The 24,789-nt window shown below is 40.5% G+C and overlaps 1 protein-coding gene across 6 annotated transcripts in view; it reads left to right on the top strand.

Moving 5' to 3' along the window:
- ATP2B1 (ATPase plasma membrane Ca2+ transporting 1) overlaps positions 1–24,789 on the top strand; it is a 164,096-nt gene that overhangs the window by 38,978 nt on the left and 100,329 nt on the right. For all 6 annotated transcript variants that reach the window (XM_088454402.1, XM_088454401.1, XM_088454403.1 and 3 more), the window contains exon 2: positions 6,105–6,523. In XM_088454402.1, the coding sequence (XP_088310528.1) occupies positions 6,325–6,523 (199 nt within the window). In that variant the 5' untranslated portion in view covers positions 6,105–6,324. The remainder of the gene's footprint in view (positions 1–6,104; positions 6,524–24,789) is intronic.

Raw genomic sequence — 24,789 nt, 5'->3', positions numbered from 1 at the left:
AATAATCCCTCATTATATTCACTACTTTCACCGTGCTTTACATCAGTATGGGAAGTTTTATGAGATACACTAATCGTGTGTTATGACCTAAACGCATGATAAAAGCCTAGTCTGTATAATATCTGAGTGATACCTTGTATCAGGTTTTTGAAAGTCAGCGTAGGGATGACTTTGACGTAGATGAACGGCTTGACAAATTATTGCAATATTTTAGAACAAACCTTCCCTGAATTAAACGAAATACAGTTTGGAGTGCAATTATGAGTGCAGAGCTGTATGTTTTATATTTATTTTAAAATTTAAATGGTGTGGTCACATACATCAGGCACCGCAGATAGTTGGGTGGTGTGGTTTAAAGCATATGTGTATATAAGCTGAAATTTTGAAACTTGACAATAATATATGGGGTAGGTAGTCTTCATAATTAATGCTTAGAAGCAGAAAAAAATGTACTCTCTTAGGGGCCGATTCAATTAAGCATGGTGCTGATAGCGCCGGGAAGGAGTTCACGGGGCTATTCAATTCAGTGCACTGTTAGCCCGACTAAAGGAGATCTGTGTGCGACTGAGTCTTGCTTCATGCTATGATGCAGTGGCCACAGCTTTTTTCCATGTTAAGTTCTGTTTACAGACTCTGTCATCTGGTCGTGTTGCATTGCAACCTAGACACATTTTTGGCAAAGAAAGATGCCTAACGCTAGCAGAGTTGTACTGGACCTGGCGGCTCACTCACACCCAGACGTATTGAGGCTAGATGAGCAAGGACACATCTGTATACTACCTTTTTACGACACGCCAATCGCATCCTGAATCAGGAGCTGTCCTTTCGGGATGTAGTGAATCTACCAACGAACAGGATGCTGACTGTCGGAATTTTAGGCACCTACCCCCCCCCTCCCTGGACGGTTAGGTTTAGGGTGTGGGCAGGGAGGGGTTAAGGGATTACTGGGGGGAGGTTAGGCACCACTAAGGGAGGGTTAAATATACATACGAGCCCGTCGGGATTTTGAACCTTCGGGATGCAGCTGTTGGGATATGAACCGGCGGCTACTCTGCAGCCGGTATTTCATACCCATTCCATCCTTTCATCTGATTGCTAACTCCACTTGCTTATATTTGATCTGCAGTTACTTGTTTTGTTTTGCAAATTGTATTGATGTACAGGAATGCTGATTTGTGTTATTGTCAACAGTTGTATTTGCTGCTGGTTTACACTTGAAATACCATGCCAATGTACTGTACAACACTATGGCCCCCATTTATTGATAATCGCATTTGCAATACGATCAAGGCATGTCGGTACCGCCCATGATCGCATTGCAATGCTATAATTTCGTCCGGATGTATCATTCGGGACATGGGGTCCGAAAGGAGCCCGTTCCTGCTATGTCTCCGGAGAGCTGCCAGCCAGTGCCGAGGCTGCTGCGCATGCGCAGTCCCGGTGACTGGTGGCCATTGGCGGGGGAGGGTTCCGGAGGAGCCCTCTCCTGGCTGTATATAGGGTGATGGCCCATAGGCTACAGCGGCTAACTCCACTTCAGATGGTGTTAGCTGAGGGGGCCAATATAGGGATATTGGTAAATTTGGCAGCATCGCATACCACATAGAAACCTAAGGGGATGCGGCTGCCAGCAGTAATGGAGGGATCAATCGGTATTGGAGATACCTGCTGCGGTTCCTCCTTAATACATCAGGGGGATACTTAATATTTGAGGTAAACACCTGAAAACTGGTGTTTTGGGGGGTTTTATATTCAGTGATAAATGGGCTCCTATATCTCTATGAAACACCAGCAAGTTGAGCTGTCTTCACACCTGTGGTGGAAGCTCTTGTTTGCGAACTACCCTACACCCAATTTCGGCCACCACTACTATATGCTTTTCCTATGATATGTTATGCAACACATTGCTAATGTAGCATTGAATAAAATGGCTATGAAGCAGTGCAGCTTGAGTAAGTAGTCAATATGTCTAATTTGTAGTTGCTATTGACCACACTTTTGTAAAGGTTCAGTAGTATTGAGGATTGGTATGTGTTATTGACTGTTGAAGTGTCGACATGGTCATAACATGTATGAGACAATGAGATTCAGGGTGTACGGGTGGTGTCAAAGGCTACCCTGTACCTGCAGCCTAAGGAGGTATATGTTTTTCTCCAACCCTAACAGTACAAATTGGAATGCAAAAGGACTGACTGGCACTGGGAGGGTACAAACATACACAGAGACAGACTAGGTAGAGACTGTAACTAGGCATTTTCTTACTCTTCCATCTAGGCAGATATGTGGGCAGCACAGACGGTGTAATAGTTAGCGTTACTACCTGACAGCACTGAGTTTGTGGGTTCGGTTCCAACTACGGCCCTAAATGTGTGGAGTTAGTATATTCTCCCTGTGCTTGCCTGGGTTTCCTCCGTGTATTCTGGTTTCCTCCCACAGTCCAAAACTTTACTGGTAAGTTAACTGGCTCCCCACAAAATTAACCCTAGTATGTATGTATATGCATGTGGTAGGGAAAATAGATTGTAAGCTCCACTGGGGCAGGGACTGATGTAAATGGCCAAATATTCTTTCTAAAGCGCTGCAGAATATCTGTGCGCTATATAACTGGTAATAAATAAATAATAATCATATATCTGGGAGGATGTCACAGATCAATAAAGTAGAACTGGTAGCTTCAGAAAAAATAACCAGTAGTTTATAGCATATGAATAAACCCCAACAGGATTTAAAATTTAATTTATTTATAAATGGCATTTTTACAAGTATATTTACTAAAGTGAGCGTTTTAGAAATTGTGATGTTGCCCATAGCAACCAATCAGATTCTACTTAACATTTAACTGGCAACTTCTAGAAGATAATAGCTAAAATCTGGTTGCTATGGGCAACATCTCCACTTCAAAAAAAAAAAAAAAAAACCTCACTCCAGTTAATATACCCCTTAGTACATTATGTTTCTGTTTTTATTATATTATACATTTTGTACTTAGCTGCATATTGACTGTTAAGGTGCGTATCCACTTACAGACTGTGAAACGAGAGCACGATTACGACATTGTAATTGTTCAGTCGTTTCACAGTCTGATGTGCCTACACTGAACGTTCAGTGTAGGCACTTCAATCATCCCCGAACATGGTCAACCTGATGACATTGTCAGGTTGACCAGCATGGTCGGGCGATGATAGATGTCAAAAACGACCAGTGGGCGTGCGCATTGCTGGCCATTTTTTTACTTTTAACTGCTTGATTTGCAGACTTATTACAGATTGATTGCACAATTACGATGTCGTAATAGTGCAATCGCTCAGTAATGTTGTGTAGTGGATACGTGGCATTACAGTGAAAACTGCCCTTGACAAATATGTTAAGTAGAAATTCATACAGATTCAAAAAATAACATGTATGCATAAAATCATATAGACCATAAAATACAATAAAAATAAAACCTAAGAATAAGAGAAAATATTTCTCACTGATAGGTTAAACTGGACACGTTCCACAACTCCTGACTGCTTCCTCAAGCAGTGAGAGTTTTTATTTTATTTTTGGACTATGATTTTATTGCTACATGTTGTTTTTGATTCTGTATGACTTGGCAAATGTTCTAGCTTATTGAAGTAGTGTTGTACTGCTCTGCTGTACTGTTATCATGTGGTGCTTATAATACTTTTTGGGGTTATTCTTAAGGGGCCTATCCATTAGACGACTTAGTGAATGATCCGACCAAAACTAAGGAGGTTTTGGTCAGAACGTTCAGAAATTCGTCTAATGGATAGCCAGCAAGGACCAGCGATGAGCGTGCACGCTGGGTACTTGCCAACGCCGACTATCTGTGGAACATGCTCGTCAACCTGATGACTATCGTCAGGTTCCATATGTTCGCAGCTAGGTCGGTCTCCTGCACTGAATGACGTTCAGTGCGGGCACCGCACCTGGCGACCTGAAGGACTGAACGCTAGTCGTTCAGTTTTTCAGGTCGCCTAATGGATAAGCCCCTTTATGCATGCGCTGGGGAAATCTGTATAATGCTATATAGCTATTTTAGTGTTTTTGCATTATTGCATTTTAACTAAAACACCATACTGAGGTTGTAGGTTCGATTCCCACTACGGCCCTAACTCTGTGGAGTTTGTATATTCTCCCTGTGCTTGCGTGGGTTTCTCTCGGGTGCTCCGGTTTCCTCTCACACTCCAAAAATATACTGGTAGGTTAACTGGCTCCCAACAAAAATGAACCCTAGTATGTATGTGTGTGAGTATGTGGTAGGGAATATAGATTGTAATCTCCACTGGGACAGGGACTAATGTGTATGGCCAAATATTCTCTAAAGCGCTGCGGAATATGTGTGCGCTATATAAATAACTGGTAATATTGTACTTTCAGTGTGAATTTGTAGGGAAAGAGCCCATAAAAATCCATTCATTCTATTTTTCTACCAACGTAATTGTTTACATGCTAATCTATTATAAATGGAAAGATTAATAAATAATAATAATATTCATATATAGGACCCCTCATTTAAACAGAATTTGCAGCCATCTGAACCTTTTTCATAGCGGAGTGCATTTACTAGCCATGGATCGTCATGTATCATGACCTGCTTGATAACTGAACCCTAGGTTAATTTACTGCTTGAGATGTATCAATCGAATATATTATTCATTCATAACCTTATTAATTTATCTATTGGGCAACCTGCAATTAAAAGAGATACAAAATTTGAAGTGATAAATTTATTGCGTTCTCATAACATGGCTGGTCTAAAATCCTTACACCTGACATATAGGTGTGGGGTGCCAGAAAAATATAACTGGGGAAAAGCATTAATTTTTGCCGTGTTCTGTAAGTCCACACTAGATGGGTTTGTGAGGCCTCAGATGAACTAATTAGATTAACCAAGAAGCTTTCCTTAGATAATCATTTAGGGAGCCATTTCTTATGCGGAAGCTCACTGCTGATAATGTGCAGTTGAAGGTCAGATGCTTAGCAGAGAATAGCAGCAGCAGAGGCTTAATCTCAGTCAGGCAGTGGTTTAAAATTACTTAACAATTGCCTTTTTAAATGTCCATGTGAATCTGAGACTTTTAATTTGGTTGGAATCTACTGGCAAAAAAACTATTATCAATATTCAATGTATAATTAAAACCTATTGACATTGTTTCCCCCTGTTAGTGCATGTCTTAAAAGACAAATGGCAAGTGTTCTTTTCTTGGGTAGAATATGATACTAGGATCATTTGGCATAAGGATCTCTTGTCTTTCTTTCTGTCTCCTACATTGCAGGGTTACAAACTAGCTTAAGACATTTGGTGTTTGCTGTACACTGCCCAAAATAGTTGTGCTTATATTAGGCACATGTTTGAGGAGTTTGTCACTGGATGCTAACAAAGCTCTTCCTCCCAGGTTTGAGTATGATTTGTAAAAACTGCCTATATTTTAAAGACCACATACTAAACACATAATCATGCAATCAAGTGCTTACATTTCATTTTGATAGCCATTAAGACATGTTAAATGATGCTGCAAATGTTAGACTACTGTATTTTCCATCTCACAGTGCTACTATAATAGTGAGACTGGTGGTTGTGGTAGGTAAGCAATATGGCCGTAAACCTCACTGGGAACACAGCTAATGTGTAATGAGGAAGAATATGTTGGGAGTATATAACAAATCATTATTTTGCTTAGACTGTAATTGGTGTGATCGTGTATGATTCATTTCCTCCTTTATGCATACATTTTTAAGATCAAACTCTCTGACACGTTTACTTCAATTATGGTACCTTTTTATTTTTTTCACCTTGGAATGATGATCAAGAAGACCCTTTTATACATTGACGTGTGCCTGCAAGCATTTCCCTGTCTTTTCTGACCTTGTAACAGTACTGTTTCAATGATTCCTTTGACTTAAATACAGAAGTGATAACTAATGAGTTATAAGTAAACTTTCACTTTTGCATTGATGGCATTTATTTCCATACATGTCATGGTTTTGTCCAGTAATTACTATCTGGGTTTCTTTTAGTGGTGTTTGTATTCTAGAATGCTTTATCTAGTGGTGTATTTATTTATTTTTTTTAAACACCTTTTTTTTTTCTCTTTTAGTGCATTCTGGATGCAATTACATGAAATCGCAAAGTTTACCATGGAACAGTATTCAAGACACATCTGTGGAAGTCTAGTTTTGATTATCTTTTGAAATGTACTCTGTATAGAGTTCGAAGAACAGGGTTGTTTCATCAACTTTGAAGAAATAAAATTTGTTTCCAACTGGCTTTCCCTACTGTCCTCACTTGGCTACCCCAAGGGATTTTCAGTGGCAACAATGGCAAACAATTCAGTTGCATATAGTGGTGTAAAAAACTCTATAAATGAAGCTAATCATGGTGGAGATTTTGGGATCTCCGTTGAAGAGCTCCGGACCCTTATGGAATTGAGATCAACGGATGCAGTACAAAAAATACAGGATTGCTATGGAGATGTCTATGGCATATGCAGTAGATTGAAGACGTCACCAAATGACGGTAATACAAATCTATCGATTTTGTTTGTCTTTTTTTCTCCTTTGAGTAATAGCTGTGCCTTTTTTATTTGTGTAAATATTCAATATTCATCCATGATTTCTGTTAAAAGTTGCAAAATAAATTTGCAAGCTGTGAAAATATAGATAAAGGTTTTCCTGATATACTTAATATACCACAAACCACTATGTAATGTAAAAGCATACATGCAGTCGATATATAATCGATACAAGTCATTCCATACTTTTTATATTTTGGAAACTAAATAAATTAAAGCCGGTGGTATTCTTTTCACCTATTGCGGTCAGTCAGTGTTAACAATTGCTACCCATGCCTTTTAGGCTATGCTAGAAAACATCCATGATTTGTTTTTTTTAATAAACAACTCTCCTTTTGCAACAGCTTTAACATGTACTGGATAGCGTACATTTATCTTACATGTTGGAGCTTGTTAAAGCAGAAGAATTAATTTGTTCAAGGTAATCGTCCACTTCTTTGTCCCTGTCTTGTTAATGGATAGCAATGTTCAGTGAAACACCATTTGTCTGTACCTTGAGGAGCCTTTTTGCTAGTATTTATTTATTTTTTGTTCTATAAATGGCAATATCTTAAATTGAAGTTACATTTAAAGAATTGTTAAGTTTCATGGCAAGGCAATAAATGTTGCATATTCTATCGAGTTACTATTCTTCTGCAGGGTTGGTAAATTGAGGGAGATCACTTTATTCTTTAGCATTAAACCTTTTATAATGTAATATTTTTTTTTTTTTTTCTCTTGACAAAATTAAACCAGTGTACTTATGTCTGAGGGCTGCTTTGATCAGTAGTTGCTGCTTGGCTAGTATTTTACTCTATGTAATACATACTAATGGGCATGGCTGTCTCGTGCTTTATGGACTGCAGAGCGTTTTAAAAAGGTGGGCAAACTGTCAGCAGGTCAATTCGATTGGACAGGTGCGACAATCATCTGATCAAATACAGCTGTCTTTGTGACACATTCCCACCCCCACTTTGAAAATTGTTGAAGCACTGAAGTCTGGAGAGTACAACCTTCAGTAGACCTTTAACATAGTTCTGCTTGTCGCTGAGGAGGAAAAGATTAATGGACATTATCGTCAAATATTATTTCACACTGCTGTAACTATGGCTTTCCTGGATCTGAATATCAGAATATAATGGTGTATTTATTTCTTGTATTGATTTATGATATGTAAGTGCTATATAAATAACTGTTAATACATATTTTAGCTGGTTGTGACTATTCAAATCCCTGCCCATATTTTCAGTATATGGGGGGTCTATGTATTAATCGCAGCACTGCCGAGATTATTAACGTTACAACTCGCTGGGAGTATTTGAATTTTTTTTAGAAAAGTATCCCAGCTATGCACTACCGGGAACTCGCAGGGACATTGGTTGCAGTAACTGCTGTCACTAAAGTGAAATTTTTCCCCGGGGGAAGCTGACACTGCAGATGCGCACAGCATCAGCTTCCTGGATTGGCCGGGGGCTGCAGGGGGACAGATGGAAAGATCTCTCTCCTGCACTGGGAGCCCTCATAGGCAAACAGTAGTTTACACCATCTGAAGATGGTGTAAACTACCGGCGCTAAACTCTGAAAAGCATTGCTTTCTGGAGTTTAGTACATAAAGGTCAGATCGTAGTCCCTATTGATAATAATGGGGACAGCAATCTAAAGTGCTAATTAGCACTTTGCCAGAGATTTCTGTGAAATCGCCTGCATTGTGCCATAAGTACATAGAATCGATACATAAAATTATGCAGAAACTGCATTTTTTTGCATAATTTTATGTAAAAACCAGTTTGATACATATGCTCCTTACACTGTAATTATGGCAGTGCTGGTTAGTTTTCCCCCAACAACTCCCAGGTGCTGGCAGACGTGATGTCTAAAGCCCCATACACACTAGATTATATTTTTAAATATTTGGCTGATTCCGACGAATCTAAACGAAATTGTTAAAATCAGCAAGTGTGTACGCACTTTGCGCGCTCCTGCGTCGTCCGTCGCATCTTCATGTCTTCCCTACATGCAGCTCAAGCTGACAATCTCGTTAACAATTTTCTGCAAATCGTGCAGTGTATGCTCTACCGGTCGACCAGGCAATATGTTAACATTATATAGTTAACAATCTAACCACCAAACGGTGCACAATATTTAATTCAATTGTTTGGAAGATTGCACAGTGTGTATGCACTAGATCGTTTGCCCGGGAGTGAATGGAAAATGTAGATGACCATGGCACCGTTTGCAAGGGAATCTGTATGATTTCCGGTGGTCTGGATGCCGGCGGTCAGAAGTCAGTGACATCCCGATGTTCAACATACCAACGGGCTGGTAGGTAAGTAGACTAACCCACCCCCTCTCCCCCCTTACCCTGACCTCCCCCCCTTCCGGTGGTGCCTAACCCTAACCCCCTCCCTCCCCTCCCCGCAGCCTAACCCAAACCTTTCCCGATTGGTCCCTAACCTCCCCCCATCATCCATGGGCTCACCCTCATACTTGCCCGCATACTTACCTTCAGGATACCAACATCTGTATCTGTATCCTGATCTGTTCGGGATAGTGGTGGACAGGCATCGGGATTCTGATGTCGGTATATTGACGTCTGGGATCCCGTCCACCAGCATCTTCCGTGCATCCCTTTTGCAAATAGTCTATTGTGTACCCAGCATTAGAGTTTAATTGCCCCCTATATCTCTGGAGCAAGAAAAAGTGATATAGTGGTGCGCCCTTTAGCCAGGGATCATAGGTGGATTATATTAGCAGCTGACCTAAAGGGATACTGCCAGAACCCCTTAAGAAAAGCAAATGGACAAGGAATAAATGTCTGCGCTTATAACCACTATAAAAATACTCCTTTAAAAGCTGTTTTGACAATTTATTGGCAACATAATAAGAAGAATATCAATAACAAAATAGAACTGCAGTTCCTAGGATATTAAATACAATGTTAGATAAACTGAAAAAGTATATCAATCAGTGCACTGAGTAATGATAAAAATGAGTATCCAAAAAGAAAGTCCCAACTAATAAAAAACATGTTTCTGAAGAATGACTTATATACAACAAAAAATGTTCCTGTTTGTCAAGATGTATGAGTACATGATTAAATTCGGTAAAAAGATATGTATATACACACCATATATAATGGTGTATTGGTAACCTTTCCCCACCTTCAGAGGGGTAATCTCCAGCAAATGGACCTGAGTAGCAATGTCACTCACCACTCCCTTGGGTGGAAAAGAACAGGTTTCCAGAAATCCTGGCTTGCAATAACCCTTGGTTGCTAATCCGGTTTAATATAACTCCTTTGGTGTTGGAGTGAATGGTAAAACAGCGTGGTAGGTCTCCAGCAACTTTGGAAGCCTGCTGATAATCCACGCGCTCTGCCATCAGAATAAACACCAGCAGAGCGCGGTCAGCCTCCGCAGTACGACCTGCTTGTGACTCCACTCTGCTATCTCCTATACTTTCAGCTCTCGCTCAGTATAGGGATCGGTGGAGGACCCAGACAGGAGCACCAGCAGCTGATCAGTCAAAACCAAGGTAGGTATGCTGGTTATAAATGGAATACAGCGGCTGAATGAAATAGTCCAGTGCAATGGCCTTGATGAATCCCTGCAATACTGCAGATACGAAGATGTTCCCTTGACTTTTTTCTCCCCTCTAACAGGGGTTTTATCAAAAGGTCATTCATCAAGGCCATTTTTCTGGACCATTCCATTCAGCCGCTGTATTCCATTTATAACCAGCATACCTACCTTGGTTTGACTGATCACATGCTGGTGCTGCTGTCTGGGTCCTCCGCCGATCCTTATACTGAGCGGGAGCTGAAAGTATAGGAGATAGCAGCGTGGAGTCACAAGCAGGCCGCACTGCGGAGGCTGACCGTGCTCTTCTGGTGTTTATTCTGCTGGCAGAGCGCGTGGATTATCAGCAGGCTTCCAAGTTGCTGGAGACCTACCACGCTGTTTTACCATTCACTCCCACACCAAAGGAGTTATATTAAACTGGATTAGCAACCAAGGGTTATTGCAAGCCAGGATTTCTGGAAACCTGTGCTTTTCCACCCAAGGGAGTGGTGAGTGACATTGCTACTCAGGTCCATTTGCTGGAGATTACCCCCCTGAAGGTGGGGAAAGGTTACCAATACACCATTATATATGGTGTGTATATACATATTTGTTTTACTGAATTTAATCATGTACACTCATACATCTTGATATAGAACAAATTTTTTTGTATGTTTAAGTCATTCTTCAGATACACTTTTTTTATTAGTTGGGACTTTCTTTTTGGATACTCATTTTTATCATTAGTCGGTGCACTGATTGATATACTTTTTCAGTTTATCTAACATTGTATTTAACATCCTAGGAACTGCAGTTCTAGTTTGTTAATGATATTCTTATTACTATGTTGCCAATAAATTGTCAAAACTGCTTTTAAGGAGTATTTTTTTTTTTTTTATAGTGGTTATAAGCACAGACCTTTTATTCCTTGTCCATCTCTGGAGCAAGCTATAACTTCAGGGCATGCTGTGTGAATGAATGAGACTGCTGTTGTGGAACTGCAGCTCCCACAATTTTTCTGTTAGGGCTTGCAAATAACATACTGGGATGTGCAGTTCTACTGGCACTGGAGTGCTAGTGCCACATATTGCCTATCCCTGTTTTAAAGGCAGTTGATTGTCAAGTACAAAACCTACATAAACTTACATATTTGGGAGAAGGAAGACTTCTATTTATATAGACCCTGTTTTGGCCCTCATTGGATGGAACCTGGAGTAACCTTGTAAATGGATGAACAAGTCAATAAATCGGGTGGATGGGAAATTATTGTATGGTTCAGATTAATATTGAGTGGCCTTATAAATGACGTATGCTCTCCCCCTCCCTCCTTGGGTAAGGCTAGGTATTCAGTTCTTAAATTGTTACCAGTTATTTATATAGCACGCACATATTTCGTAGCGGTTTTCTACACATTTGGCCATTCACATTAGTCCCTACCCCAGTGTAGCTTACAATCTATATTCTCTACCACATGCTAACACGTATACACACTAGGGTTCATTTTGTTGGGAGCCAATTAACCTACCATTATGTTTGGGGTATGAGAGGAAGCCAGAGCACCCAGAAGAAACCCACACAGGCACAGAGAGAATGTTCTCTGAATGATGAGTGTGTGGGGTTTTTTTCTTCAGTGAAACATTTATTGAAGTTTTATATATATATATATATATATATATATATATATATATATATATATATATATTTTATTTAATTTTTTCTGTTTTCAGTTGCTATTTACCTTGCTCTCAGTCTATTACATTGGTGTTACAAAGTTGCCGTTTCAGGGCTAAAGATTACATATTATGAAGACTAAAGGGTATATTTACTAAAGTGCAGGTTTTTAGAAGTGGAGATGTTGCCCATAGCAACCAATCAGATTCTAGCTATTATCTCTAGAAGTTGCTAGATAAACATAAAGTAGAATCTGGTTTCTATGGGCAACATTTCCACTTCTAGAAACCCGCACTTTCGTAAATATACCCCTTAGTCTTCCAGTGGTCTGCTTTTCCAGAAACAACACTACTGATGCAAATGATAAATATGAATAAAATGTATGCCTCACCACCTTGAAGGTACCAGCCATATGCTAAAGCATGTTGGACATTGAATAAATAGAACCTGTGACATACTTCCCATTCCTGTAACCCCTACACTGGCCTGTATTCAATTAGTTTCGCACCCGTGATACATTTCCACCTACTGTATTTTTCGCCTACATCGTGTATTTTAGACGCGGAAACTAATCGTGCACGTACCTGCGATTCGCCCTAGTCAATTCCAAAAGTTGTGAAAACGGAGATACGAGAAGTCAGAACAGGCGAAAAGTGGTGTCAGAATCGGGGAAATCCTGATCTCCCCCAAAAAGATGCAGAAACTTTGGGGATCAATATAGTAGTGCCCGATTTTAGCCCTAATTAAACAATTTGGGGTACTTAAGTTCGCACAATTGCCATTAATTAGCGTCTTTGCACTAGTGGTGAAGAATGGCATAAAGCAGTATTTTTAGTAGAAAATAAGTAGTCCTGTCAAATCCCTGCTTCCAGTGGTCTGATGTAAGCAGGGATTTTTCTAAATTTAACCCCTTAAGGGGGTGAGAAGCAGTAAAATGTTTCCTCTCGACTGAGGTGATTTGGTGACAAAGCAACATGTCCCATGTGCTGTTGGACTGTGAGCTCATTGTCTGGGATGAGTGGCAGTTCCAGAGGTGCGGCTGCAGCACAGTCTAATATTCAAATACGGGAACCACACCAACTGCCAGTGATGATTGGCAGCATTTAGGGTGACAGTTGGTGTGGCTCCCCTGTACTGTAGCCCCACATCTGGAGTCACCACAGCTGATTACTTAACAATTTGACTAGGTTTTGTCTATTTGGATACTTTCCTTGCCTTGTATTTGGATTTTCTCGAACATATGTGCATGTGCAGTAGACTCTGGGCACACTCTAGTGCCAAGAGTCTACTGATGCTGCTGTGGCCGGCCAGCCACGTCAGTCGGCTGCCGACCGCCACGGAGACAGGAGGGGGCTCTGCAGGGGAATGCACACGGGCCCCCTACTCTCTTAAGAAGCCCCTGTATGACCTCTTGTCAGGAAGACATGAGCCCAGATAAGTAGACATTTTAACAGGTAACGTGAAAAATGTAGTTTCATTTTGGTGCCGTTTCTGCATACTTCACGCGGAAAAGAGATTGTGATTTTGTGGCATTTCATGTGATTTTTCTTTTGTTGAAGTTGGTCAGGTAAATATGATTTAATTTACAGTGCTATATTGTAGGTGAATGGAAAAATCAGATCTTTCAGGAACCATAGATAATTTTAAAACTAAATTGTGCTATAACCAAGTTGAGAATACTGATCAGAAAGAGAAGTCTGGTTTATACATAGTTATTATTTTTAAGATTAAATTTGTCTAATATAAAACAATGAAAGAGTAACACTTCATCAAACAAACATACAAATAGACCACACTTAATGCATTAGTCCCAGCACAATTTGTAATCCTTTATATGGGAGTTGTCTCTTGTTTCATTAGTATCCAGTAATTCAAAAATGCCTGCTACTGTTTATCCAATTGATATTAATGTATCAGGTCTGACCCTGCATATTAAATTCAGACCTTAACACATCAATAGATCAGACAGTGTTTAGACACAGTTACGAATTAGGGTGCTGTTAGTAAGGGAGTATGTTTCCTTTTCCCCTCTGTTGAATTCCGGAGACAGAGCCACTGGCTGTGTACAAGCTCAACGGCACTCTAATACAAAGGTAAATCAGTCCCAAACTAAATAACAGCACCAAGTTTAACACTGCAATAGTTTCTAGAAGTAAAGGGGCACATCCACTAGACTATCTACTCCCTGTCCAATCTCTAAACGATTTTTCCTTGATTTTTTTTCCCTTGAAATGTTATATTTCAGTCTGAACGAATTGCAAACAATCTTTAATAGATCAAGTGAAATTGACCTGCATGTTCAGTCGACTGACGAGACGATCAAACGACCAGCGGGAGCGCGCATCGTTTATCGTTAATGACCAAACACTGCACGAGTTATAAACTCTTTTTGAACGATAACGACTTCGTTATTGTTCAATTGCCTGCTAAAATCGTGTAGTGGATGCCCCCCTTAAGGTATGGGGGGAGCAGGTCTCAACCATGGGTTTCTCAAATGTGGCGTGCAGTGTGTCTTAGCGGATAGCGCTGAAATATAATGATAGACATGAAATGAAATCCTCAATGGCTGAATTTACCTTACTGCGTCTCAGTCAGTGTGGGCAATGTATCCATGCAAACAGCACTGTAGCACCGTGACAGACGGGGGAGTAAGGTCTCCAGCTGTCGAGTATACCTTGCCGTGTCTATTAAAAATCCTGTTAGGCAGAGGTCGGTAGCCGGTGATTGCCGGAGGCTCGATGCAAGAAGTGTAGTTAGGGAGATCCAGGAACCATTGGTGGCCATTGTGCTTGGATGTCTTTGCTGGTACTCCAAAATATATATATTTCTATACAATTCTACCCATGTTAAGTAGAAGTGCATAAACACATAGAGCTCTTTTTTTTTTTTTTTGTCTCCTTAATTTGTATTAATGAAATCATAAGGATGATTGCTTTGCATATTTTGGTGTGTATGGTTTTAATATGTACACACATCAGTCATCTTCACTCATGTTTTGGATGATAGATTTAAAAGTAATTCATAATGTTTGTTTATGTGTGGGGGAATGTTTGTACTATTAGAGACTTGCTCTGTTATGCCACTAAATAATGTAATATCTAGCCGTACACCTTTTTGTCCCAAGGCTACTGACTAGTGGAAGTTTCCATGCCACTGTAATCCTAAAGATAGTTTTTAGTTTAGCAACAAATGTGTACAGGAAATGTAAATGTTATAGATTTCCTTTTGTGGTGTATTATGGAAACACTATTCTATAAGATACGTTGACATCCTATACAATGCGACTTTCATCTTATGCTTAATCCTAATGGTTTATATAGTTCAAGTTACTGAAATGACATGCACCTTCCTAGCTTTGTGGTACCAAGCGGGAGAGAGGCTAGGCATGTCCCCTTCAACAGAGCGCACAACATGGACAAGAAGGAAATGCCATTTCAGCAGATAGTTTCCATGGAAACTGACTAGTCATTGAAAAATGAACCTCATATACATCCTTTTCCAAGACTGTTTACCATTTTAGTGGTTCTGTTTCAATTTTCTTCTTGCATATATTTCCATATTTTGCTGCATAGTTCCCTGAATGTACTGCCTTTTTACACCCCCCTCTCCCACCCCCCCTAAGAAAAATAAATGCCAGTTTAGACTGTTGTAGATCTAAGAGGCACATTCAGCTCAGTGCAAGGTTCTGTCAGATCTACAGAATCGCAAAAAATTCTGATTACAGCACAGAAATCTCTCAATTTCTTATTTCCACTTCTTACTTGCAACCTATAGATTTATCTTGCCGTGATATGCTGCCAGGCATTTGCTCGCACGTTCTGACGTAATCTCATGAATAATTCCACCATACTGTAGATTTGTTAACAAATTATTATTTTTTTTTTTAACAGAAAGCTAAGATAGCTATAAAAGGCAGTACAATTGTGAGAAATCCAGTTCCATCTAAGGCTGATTTCCAGGAAATTATTTAGCAAACTTGTTTGTTTATACCACGCTTTGCACTATATATTTAATATTTGCACAATACATGCAATTGGTTGACTAGTTCTGAGAGACTGCAAAAAATCTGTAATGATGTTTTTGTTTTCTAGACCTTTGTGAATCAGAGCCTTTCCTTTTCCTTACTGCCTACTTTGGTCTGAATTACCTCTATTTAGTCTTTTGTGTCACAGCTGAATTTGGTTAATACATGAAACATTTAAGTTAGTGCAGGAGTCCTATACAAGTATTTAGGTTGGTAGTACTTCCACTAGTCCGCTCTCTCTAGCACTAAAAATTAAAATACTGTGTTTTCAGCACTTTTAAACAAGCATACTAAGCTTAGAGTTCCAGCAGTTTGGGAACATTCTTTAGGGCAGTTTTGCAAGATAATTAGTCAGTTTAGACACAATGCCTGTGAACACATTTTACTGTATACAAAGTGTAAATTCTATGTATAAATGTGTGTGAATATATATGTTGTGATAGAAGCACTGGAGAAGTTAGGGATGGTGTGTATTTGTGTCCCAGATTCCTGTAATGTGTTTTAACCCCCAGGAAGATTGTTTTACAAACAGATCTGAGTGTCTGCTTTTGGAAAAAGCCGGAGAATGGGTCCTGGAGGTGTGGATGTGAGAGAGAAGGGAGGGCTCCATCCACAGGGCCGTTTCAGGTGTTAGGCCTTTCCGCATGTGAGCAGGCTAATTAGGGATTACACCTGGAAGTGGCTCAATATAGCTGTGTAAGAGTTTTGATGCAGTGTCTCATACCTGGGAGAGCAGGCCCGAAGGTTAGCTTGCTCTGAGACACTGTTTGCTACAATCCAGAAGGTACTGTGGACGTGAGCTTATTTAGTGTTCAGTTAGTGAGGGAATTTACTGTCTAGTTAGAGCTCAGACGGGTTAGGATTTATGTTATGTTTTGTTTATTTGTTTTTTGGTGTTGCACAATAAAAACTGGCGCTGACCAGCTTGCATGAAAACCCACAATGGTAGTGTTGTTTCCTGGCTGCTGTGTGTAAGGAGGTGTCCATCTACCCCAGGAGAGGGACGCCTACCACGATCATATCACAATTGGTGGAAAATGCGGGCATTGCACTCTGGAAATTGCAGCAAGAGGAAAAGTTCTACATTTAAAATTTAAAGTGACAGACACCAATTTGTTGTGTTGGATATCAACTCGTGTTCTGTGAAGTCCATGAAGGTGGCGTCAACAGGTGCTTAGAGAAGCCAGGTTTTGCTACAAACCTACACCTAAAGACAACATGGAGAACATTGATAAGGCCTTGCTCCAATCTAACAAAACTCTGCTAGAAGCTATCAGAGCTCAGCAAGTTGCCATAGAGGGAACCTGCCAGGCCTTAAAAGACGTGGTACAACAGCTCCGGTCTGAAGATGCTTCCACTGGACTTCCAAACAACATTCGCTCCATACGTGCCAGTCACTTTCTGCAAAAGATGACCGAGAGTGATGATGTGGAAGCGTATCTTACGGCCTTTGAACCGTAGAAAGGGAGAGTTGGCCAAAGGAACAGTGGGCAAGACTTGTGGTACCCTTCCTGTCTGGAGAACCACAAAAGGCCTATGATTTGTGCCTGGCTGATGCCAAGGACTATGCAAAGCTAAAACTGGACATCCTAACTCGCTTGGGAGTCACCTCCTTTGTTCGGGCCCAACGAGTCCACCGTTGGCAGTTGCAAATTGAAAACCCTCCATGCTCACAGATGCATGACCTAGTCCATCTAACCACAAAATGGCTACAGCCCGAGACACTGACGGGACTGCAGATCGTAGAAAGAGTTTTGATGGACCGGTATCTGTGATCGCTACCTGCATCTCTGCGCAAGTGGGTGAGCCATGCAGACCCTAAGTCTGCAGACCAGTTAGTCAAACTGGTGGAGAGGTATGTGGCGGCTGAGGAACTGTTGTGTGTCCCACCGGGCCCCGATTCCACAACAGCGATCTTCCGTGACTACTGGTAAGACTGTTCCAGGGCAGAAGGGTGCTGGGCGGTGGAATGAACTTAAGACTGTGGGTTTGGGACCTGGGGATAGGCCAGCCAGGCCAGGAAGGTTCTTACCCCATAAGAGACTTGATATTATGATGCAATGTTTTCTATGTAGTAAATTGGGCCATATTGCTGCTAATTGTCCACTCACCTCTGAACCTATGCAATGTGATACTGCTTGTCCGTCGCAGAATGTCTTTCTTTGCACAGCCTGCCTGTACTGCTGACCGACAGGCTGAGACAGATAAGCAAATGACTATGGTTACTGTAGAAGGCAATCAAGTAGTGGCTGTTAGATTCTTGCAGCCTGGTTACACTTATGAGAGCTGAACTGGTGAACCCCTTAAAGCGCAAGGGAAAAGCTGTTGGTGTAAACTGCATACATGGGGATACTCTGTATTATGTTACTGCGGAAGTGAACATAGAAACACAGTGTGGGTTTGGTACTTGGCTTGAGGTATGATATAATGTTGGGGAGAGACTTCGCTCACTTCTGGAAGTTGTGGGAAAGCCAATTTTGTTACCGAAGTAAATAACCCCGACCCATTTGAGAAGGTTGCTGATGCAGTAGCAGGGGAAGTTTCTTCCGAGCTTGAGAAGTTCCCTATTTCTAGCATGATTGGTGAACCAGAGAATACCGAGGTGGAAAGTGTTAAGTCAGTTGATAGTCTGTCTGATCTTGAGGTCAGAAAAGAGATTTTTGCAGTGGAGCAGTTAAATGACCCTACTCTGGTAAAAGCCAGGGAAAATGTAAAAGTGATTGGTGGTAAATCCATAGACCGATAGTCCGTTGTCATGTCCTCACGTGGCAGTACGCCAGGATTTTTTGTACGGGAGACATCCAAGGGGATTACCTGACATTGCCAAGGAGACAGGGAAGGGGCAGTCCAGTCCCTTTAAAACTGTCATTGAGCCTAGGAAAAGAAAGCCAGAAGAGGTAAACCATGTAAATCTTATTAAACCTTGGAAGGATAGAGCAGCTCTGTCAGCTGTCCCGGCCATTCCAGTAAACCTAGGGCCTTTGGTTCCTGAAGTGACAATAGCTAAAACCCTGTCGACCGTTCAACAGGAGGAAGTTAAAGAATTTCTTATCAGAAATAGGGTTTTGTTCTTAGACGTACCGGGCAAAACCACAGTCATTAAACATGACATAATCACTGACCCAGGGGTTAAGATCAACCTAAAGCCCTATAGGTTACCAGAAGCCCAAAGAGAATCAGTGTCTAAAGAAATGAGAAAAAAATATTGCAACTGGGTGTAATTGAAAAATCGCATAGTGAGTGGTCGAGTACACTGTTGTTTTGTTCCCCAAACCACTTGGAGCACCTTGCCATAAGGCAAAAGTGATAACTATCATGCTGGAAAAGGTATTGTTCGTCGCCAAACTGTTCTTGGATGGTTGGGAGAAGTTGCTCTTGGAGGATGTTTTGGTACCTTTCTTTATTCATGGCTGTGTTTTTACGCAAAATTGTGAGTGAAATAAGAGGAACTATAAAGGTATAGTAAAGGGCGCTATTATGTGTTGCTTGTCCAAGCAGCTGCTGTGGAGGAGGTAGTAAGCCTCCTAAACAACAATAATTACAATGGAATAGCAGCGCTAATAAAATTGAGATACAATTTAATAGGAAAAAGAAAAAAATATATATAAATAAGAACAATAAAAGCTCAGTACTGAGAAATCGACAAATGACCGGAAGTAAGTCTGTGAGCCACGCCTGCCTCATTATCAGCAGGACCTAGTCACCACGAGACTTCATCTATATGCGTTGGACCCGATCACTCATGAAGACCATCACTAATTACTAGAACTCATTATCGTGACTACAGGCTGGTAATATACATATACCACTATTGGATTGTGCTACCCCACATGACGTGGAACTATGGTGCAGGCTCAATTGCCATGTGGACTTATTTAGTGCCTACAGGGTTACAAGTTATATGCCTTTATAACTGAACTTTATTCTTACTTACAGTCATTTGATGATTATATATATATATATATATATATATATATATATATATATATATATATATATATATATATATATATATATTAGGGATGTGCAGGCTCGGATAGGTTCGAGTTTGCACGTGGAGTTCGGATATTTCCCTCCAAAAAAACGGAACTCAGAACGAGGCAAAACGTCATCTTACATGGACGAACATCATCATTCCTTGTCTTTTGTCCAGGAATGATGATGTTCGTCCATGTAAGATGACGTTTTGCCTCGTTCTGAGTTCCGTTTTTTTGGAGGGAAAAATCCGAACTCCACGTGCAAACTCGAACCTATCCGAGCCTGCACATCCCATATATATATATATATATATATATATATATATATATATATATATATATATATATATTATATATAAATGTCCTATTAAATTGTATCTCAATCTTATTAGCGCTGCTATTCCATTGTATTTAAAACTGTGAGTGAGCCCACTCCCTTAGCTGAGAAGCAATCCCACACAGGAATGGTCTCAGGTTGCTTTACTGTTGGCATGACACAGGACTGATGGTAGCGCTCACCTTTCCTTCTCCAGACAAGTGTTTTTCCACATGCCCCAAACAATCTGAAAGGGGAGGAAATAACTTTACCCCAGTTTTCAGCAGTCCAATCCCTGTACCTTTTTGCAGAATATCAGTCTGTCCCTAATGCGTGAATATGCACTCACACCTGCCGCTTGCCATTCCTGAGCAAACTCTGCACTGGTGGTGCCCTGATCCCACATCTGAGTCATCTTTAGGAGATGGTCCTGGCGCTTGCTGGATGTTTTTGGGCGCTCTGAAGCCTTCTTCACAACTATTGAACCTCTCTCCTTAAAGTTCTTGATGATCCGATAAATGGTTGATTTAGGTGCAGTCTTACTAGCAGCAATATCCTTTCCTGTGAAGCCCTTGTGCTAAGCAATGATGACTGCACGTGTTTCCTTGCAGGTAACCATGGTTAACAGAGGAAGAACAATGAGTTCAAGCTCCACCCAGTCTGTTGTTCTAACTCAATCAGCATGACAGAGTAATCTCCAGCCTTGTCCTCTTCAACACTCTCATCTGTGTTAACAAGAGAATCACTGACATGTCAGCTGGTCCTTTTGTGGCAGGGCTGAAATGCAATGGAAATTTTGTTTTGGGATTAAGTTCATGGTCATGGCAAAGAGGGACTTTGCAATTACAATTCATCTGATCACTCCATGACATTCCGGAGTATATGCAAATTGCCATCATAAAAACTAAAGCAGCAGACTTTGTGAAAACCAATACTTATCATTCTCAAAACCTTTGGAGATATAAAGATATATAGATCTCTCTCTTTTTCTCTCTCTTTCTCTCTCTCTTTTTCTCTCTCTTTTTTTCTCTTATATATATATAACAGTGGGGCAAAGCAAGTATTTGGACAGCCACCGATTGTGCAAGTTGTTGCACTTTGAAAGATGAAAGAGGTCTGTAATTTCCATCATAGGTACACTTTAACTGTGAGTGACAGAATCAGAACAAAAAATACCGGAAATCACATTGTATGCTTTTAAAACAATTTATTTGTATGTTCTTTTGGGAAAAAAATATTTGATTTAAAAAATAAGGAAATTTCAGTTTTTTTTCAATTAATATAACATTCAGTTAATCAGAAATTATCTATACATTGTTAATGTGGTAAATGACTATACTAGCTGCAAAGGTCTAGTTTTTAAAGGAATATCTAAATCGGTAAATAGAGGCCCATTTCCAGCAACCATCACTCCAGTGTTCTAATGGTACATTATGTTTGCTAAGCGCGTTAGAAGACTAATGGATGATTAGAAAACCCTTTGAAACCCTTGTGCGATTATGTTAGCACAACTGAAAACAGGTTTGCTCGTTAGAGAAGTTATTAAACTGGCCTTCCTTTGAGCTAGTTGAGTAACTGGAGTATCACAATTGTGGGTTCAATTATACTCTCCAAATGGCCAGAAAGAGAACTTTCATGTGAAACTCGACAGTCTATTTTTGTTCTTAGAATTGAAGTCTATGCCATGCGAGAAATTGCCAAGAAACTGAACATTACCTACAACAGTGTGTACTACTCCCTTCAGAGAACAGCACAAACAGGCTCTAACCAGAGTAGAAAGAGAAATGGGAGGCCCTGGTGCACAACTGTGCAAGAAGACAAGTACATTAGTCTCTAGTTTGAGAAATAGATGCCTCACAAGTCCTCAACTGGCAGCTTCATTAAATGGTACCCGCAAAACGCCAGTGTCAACGTCTACAGTGAAGAGGCGACTCTGGGATGCTGGCCTTCTAGGCAGATTGGCAAAGCAAAAGCCATATCTGAGACCGGCTAATAAAAGGAAAAGATTAATATGGGCAAAAGAGCAGACATTGGACAGAGGAAGATCTGAATTTTTTTTTATGGACAGACGAATCGAAGTTTGAGGTGTTTGGATCACACAGAAGAACGTTTGTGAGACGCAGAACAAGTGAAAAGATGCTGGAAGAGTGCCTGACACCATCTGTCAAGCATGGTGGAGGTAATGTGATGGTCTGGAGCTGCTTTGGTGCTGCTAAAGTGGGTGATTTTGTACAAGGTGAAAGGGATTTTGAATAAGGAAGATATCACTCCATTTTGCAACGCCATGCCATACCCTGTGGACAGCGCTTGATTAGAGCCAATTTCCTCCTCCAACAAGACAATGACCCAAAGCACACCTCCAAATTATGCAGGAACTATTTAGGGAAGAAGCAGGCAGCTGTCTGTAATGGAGTGGCCAGGGCAGTCACCAGATCTCAACCTCATTGAGCTGTTGTGGGAGCAGCTTGACCGTATGGTACGCAAGAAGTGCCCATCAAGTCAATCCAACTTGTGAGAGGTGCTTCAGGAAGCGTGGGGTGAAATTTCTTCAGATTACCTCAACAAATTAACAGCTAGAATGCCAAAGGTCTGCAATGCTGTAATTGATGCAAAAGGAGCATTCTTTGATGAAAGCAAAGTTTGAAGTACAAAATTATTATTTAAAATAAAATCATTATTTCTAACCTTGCCAATGTCTTGACAATATGTTCTATTCATTTTGCAACCCATTTGATAAATAAGTCAATTTTCATGTAAAACACGAAATTGACTGGGTGACCCCAAACGTGTGAACGTGTGAAAATATATATACAGTCAGGGCCATAAATATTGGGACATTGAAAGAATTTTCATATTTTGGCCTCTATTCACCACCACAATGGCTTTGAAATGAAACAAACAAGATGTGCTTTAACTGCAGACTTTCAGATTTCATTTGAGGGTAATTACATCCAAATCAGGTCAACGGTGTAGGAATTACAACTGTTTCTATATGTGCCTCCCACTTTTTAAGGGGCCAAAAGTAATGGGACAAACTAAACAATCCTAAATCTAACTCTCACTTTTTAATACTTTGTTGCAAATCCTTTGCAGGCAATTACAGCCTGAAGTCCGGAACACACAGACATCACCAGACACTGGGGTTCATCCCTGGTGATGCTCTGCCAGGCCTCTACTGCAAATGTCTTTAGTTCCTGCTTGTTCTTGGGGCATTTTCCCATCAGTTTTGTCTTCATCAAGTGAAATGCATGCTCAATCGGATTCATGTCAGGGGATTGACTTGGCCATTGCATAACATTCCACTTTTTAGCCTTAAAAAAACTCTTTGGTTGCTTGTGCAGTATGCTTCGGGTCAGTGTCCATCTGCACTGTGAAGCGCCGTCCAATGAGTTCTGAAGCATTTGACTGAAAATGAGCATATAATATTGCCCGAAACACTTCAGAATTCATTCTGCTGCTTTTGTCAGCAGTTACATCATCAATAAATACAAGGGAACCAGTTCCATTGGCAGCCATACATGCCCACGCCATGACACTACCACCACCATGCTTCACTGATGAGATGGTATGTTTTGGATCATGAGCAGTTCCTTTCCTTCTCCATACGCTTCTCTTCCCATCACTCTGGTACAAGTTGATCTTTGTCTCATCTGTCCATAGGATGTTGTTCCAGAACTGTAATGGCTTTTTTAGATGTTGTATGGCAAACTCTAATCTGGTCTGCCTGTTTTTGTTGCTTACCAGTGGTTTACATCTTGTGGTGAACCCTCTATATTCACTCTTGTGAAGTCTTCTCTTGATTGTTGACTTTGACACATATACACCTACCTCCTGGAGAGTGTTCTTGATTTGGCCAACTGTTGTGAAGGGGTTTTTCTTCACCAGGGAAATAATTTTTCTGTCATCCACCACAGTTGTTTTCCGTGGTCTTCTGGGTCTTTTGGTGTTGCTGAGCTCTCCGGTGCATTCTTTCTTTTTAATAATGTTCCAAACATTTGATTTGGCCATACCTAATGTTTTTGCTATCTCTCTGATGGGTTTGATTTGATTTTTCAGCCTAATGATGGCTTGCTTCACTGATGGTGACAGCTCTTTGGATCTCATATTGAGAGTCGACAGCAACTGATTCCAAATGCAAATGTCACACCTAGAATCCACTCCAGACCTTTCACCTGCTTAATTGATAATGAAATAACGAGGGAATAGCCCACACCTGTCCATGAAATAGCTTTTGAGTTGATAGTCCCATTACTTTTGGCCCCTTAAAAAGTGGGAGGCACATATAGAAACCGTTGTAATTCCTACACTGTTCACTTGATTTGGATGTAATTACCCTCAAATTAAATCTGAAAGTCTGCAGTTAAAGCACATCTTGTTTGTTTCATCTCAAAGTCATTGTGGTGGATAGAGGCCAAAATATGAAAATTCTGTCAATGTCCCAATATTTATGCACCTGACTGTGTATATATATGTGTGTGTGTATATGTATGTATGTATGTATGTGCATATATAATATATATATATATATATATATTTTTTTTTTTTCTCTGTGTGTATATGAATATGATCAAATGTCCTGACTGGCTCCTCAACGCCCAGCCCAAACCCCTGGACCTAGAAACTTGGAAATCTGGGATTATAATCCTTCCATGACTATGTTGCCCACTAAGAAGGGATTTTTTTT

Source organism: Taudactylus pleione, unplaced genomic scaffold (genome assembly GCF_031769625.1).
Source record: "Taudactylus pleione unplaced genomic scaffold, aTauple2 ptg000040l, whole genome shotgun sequence".
In the NCBI taxonomy this organism is placed as follows: domain Eukaryota; kingdom Metazoa; phylum Chordata; class Amphibia; order Anura; family Myobatrachidae; genus Taudactylus; species Taudactylus pleione.
Note: the sequence above shows the minus strand (reverse complement) of the source record. Positions and strands in the feature narration are given on the sequence as shown.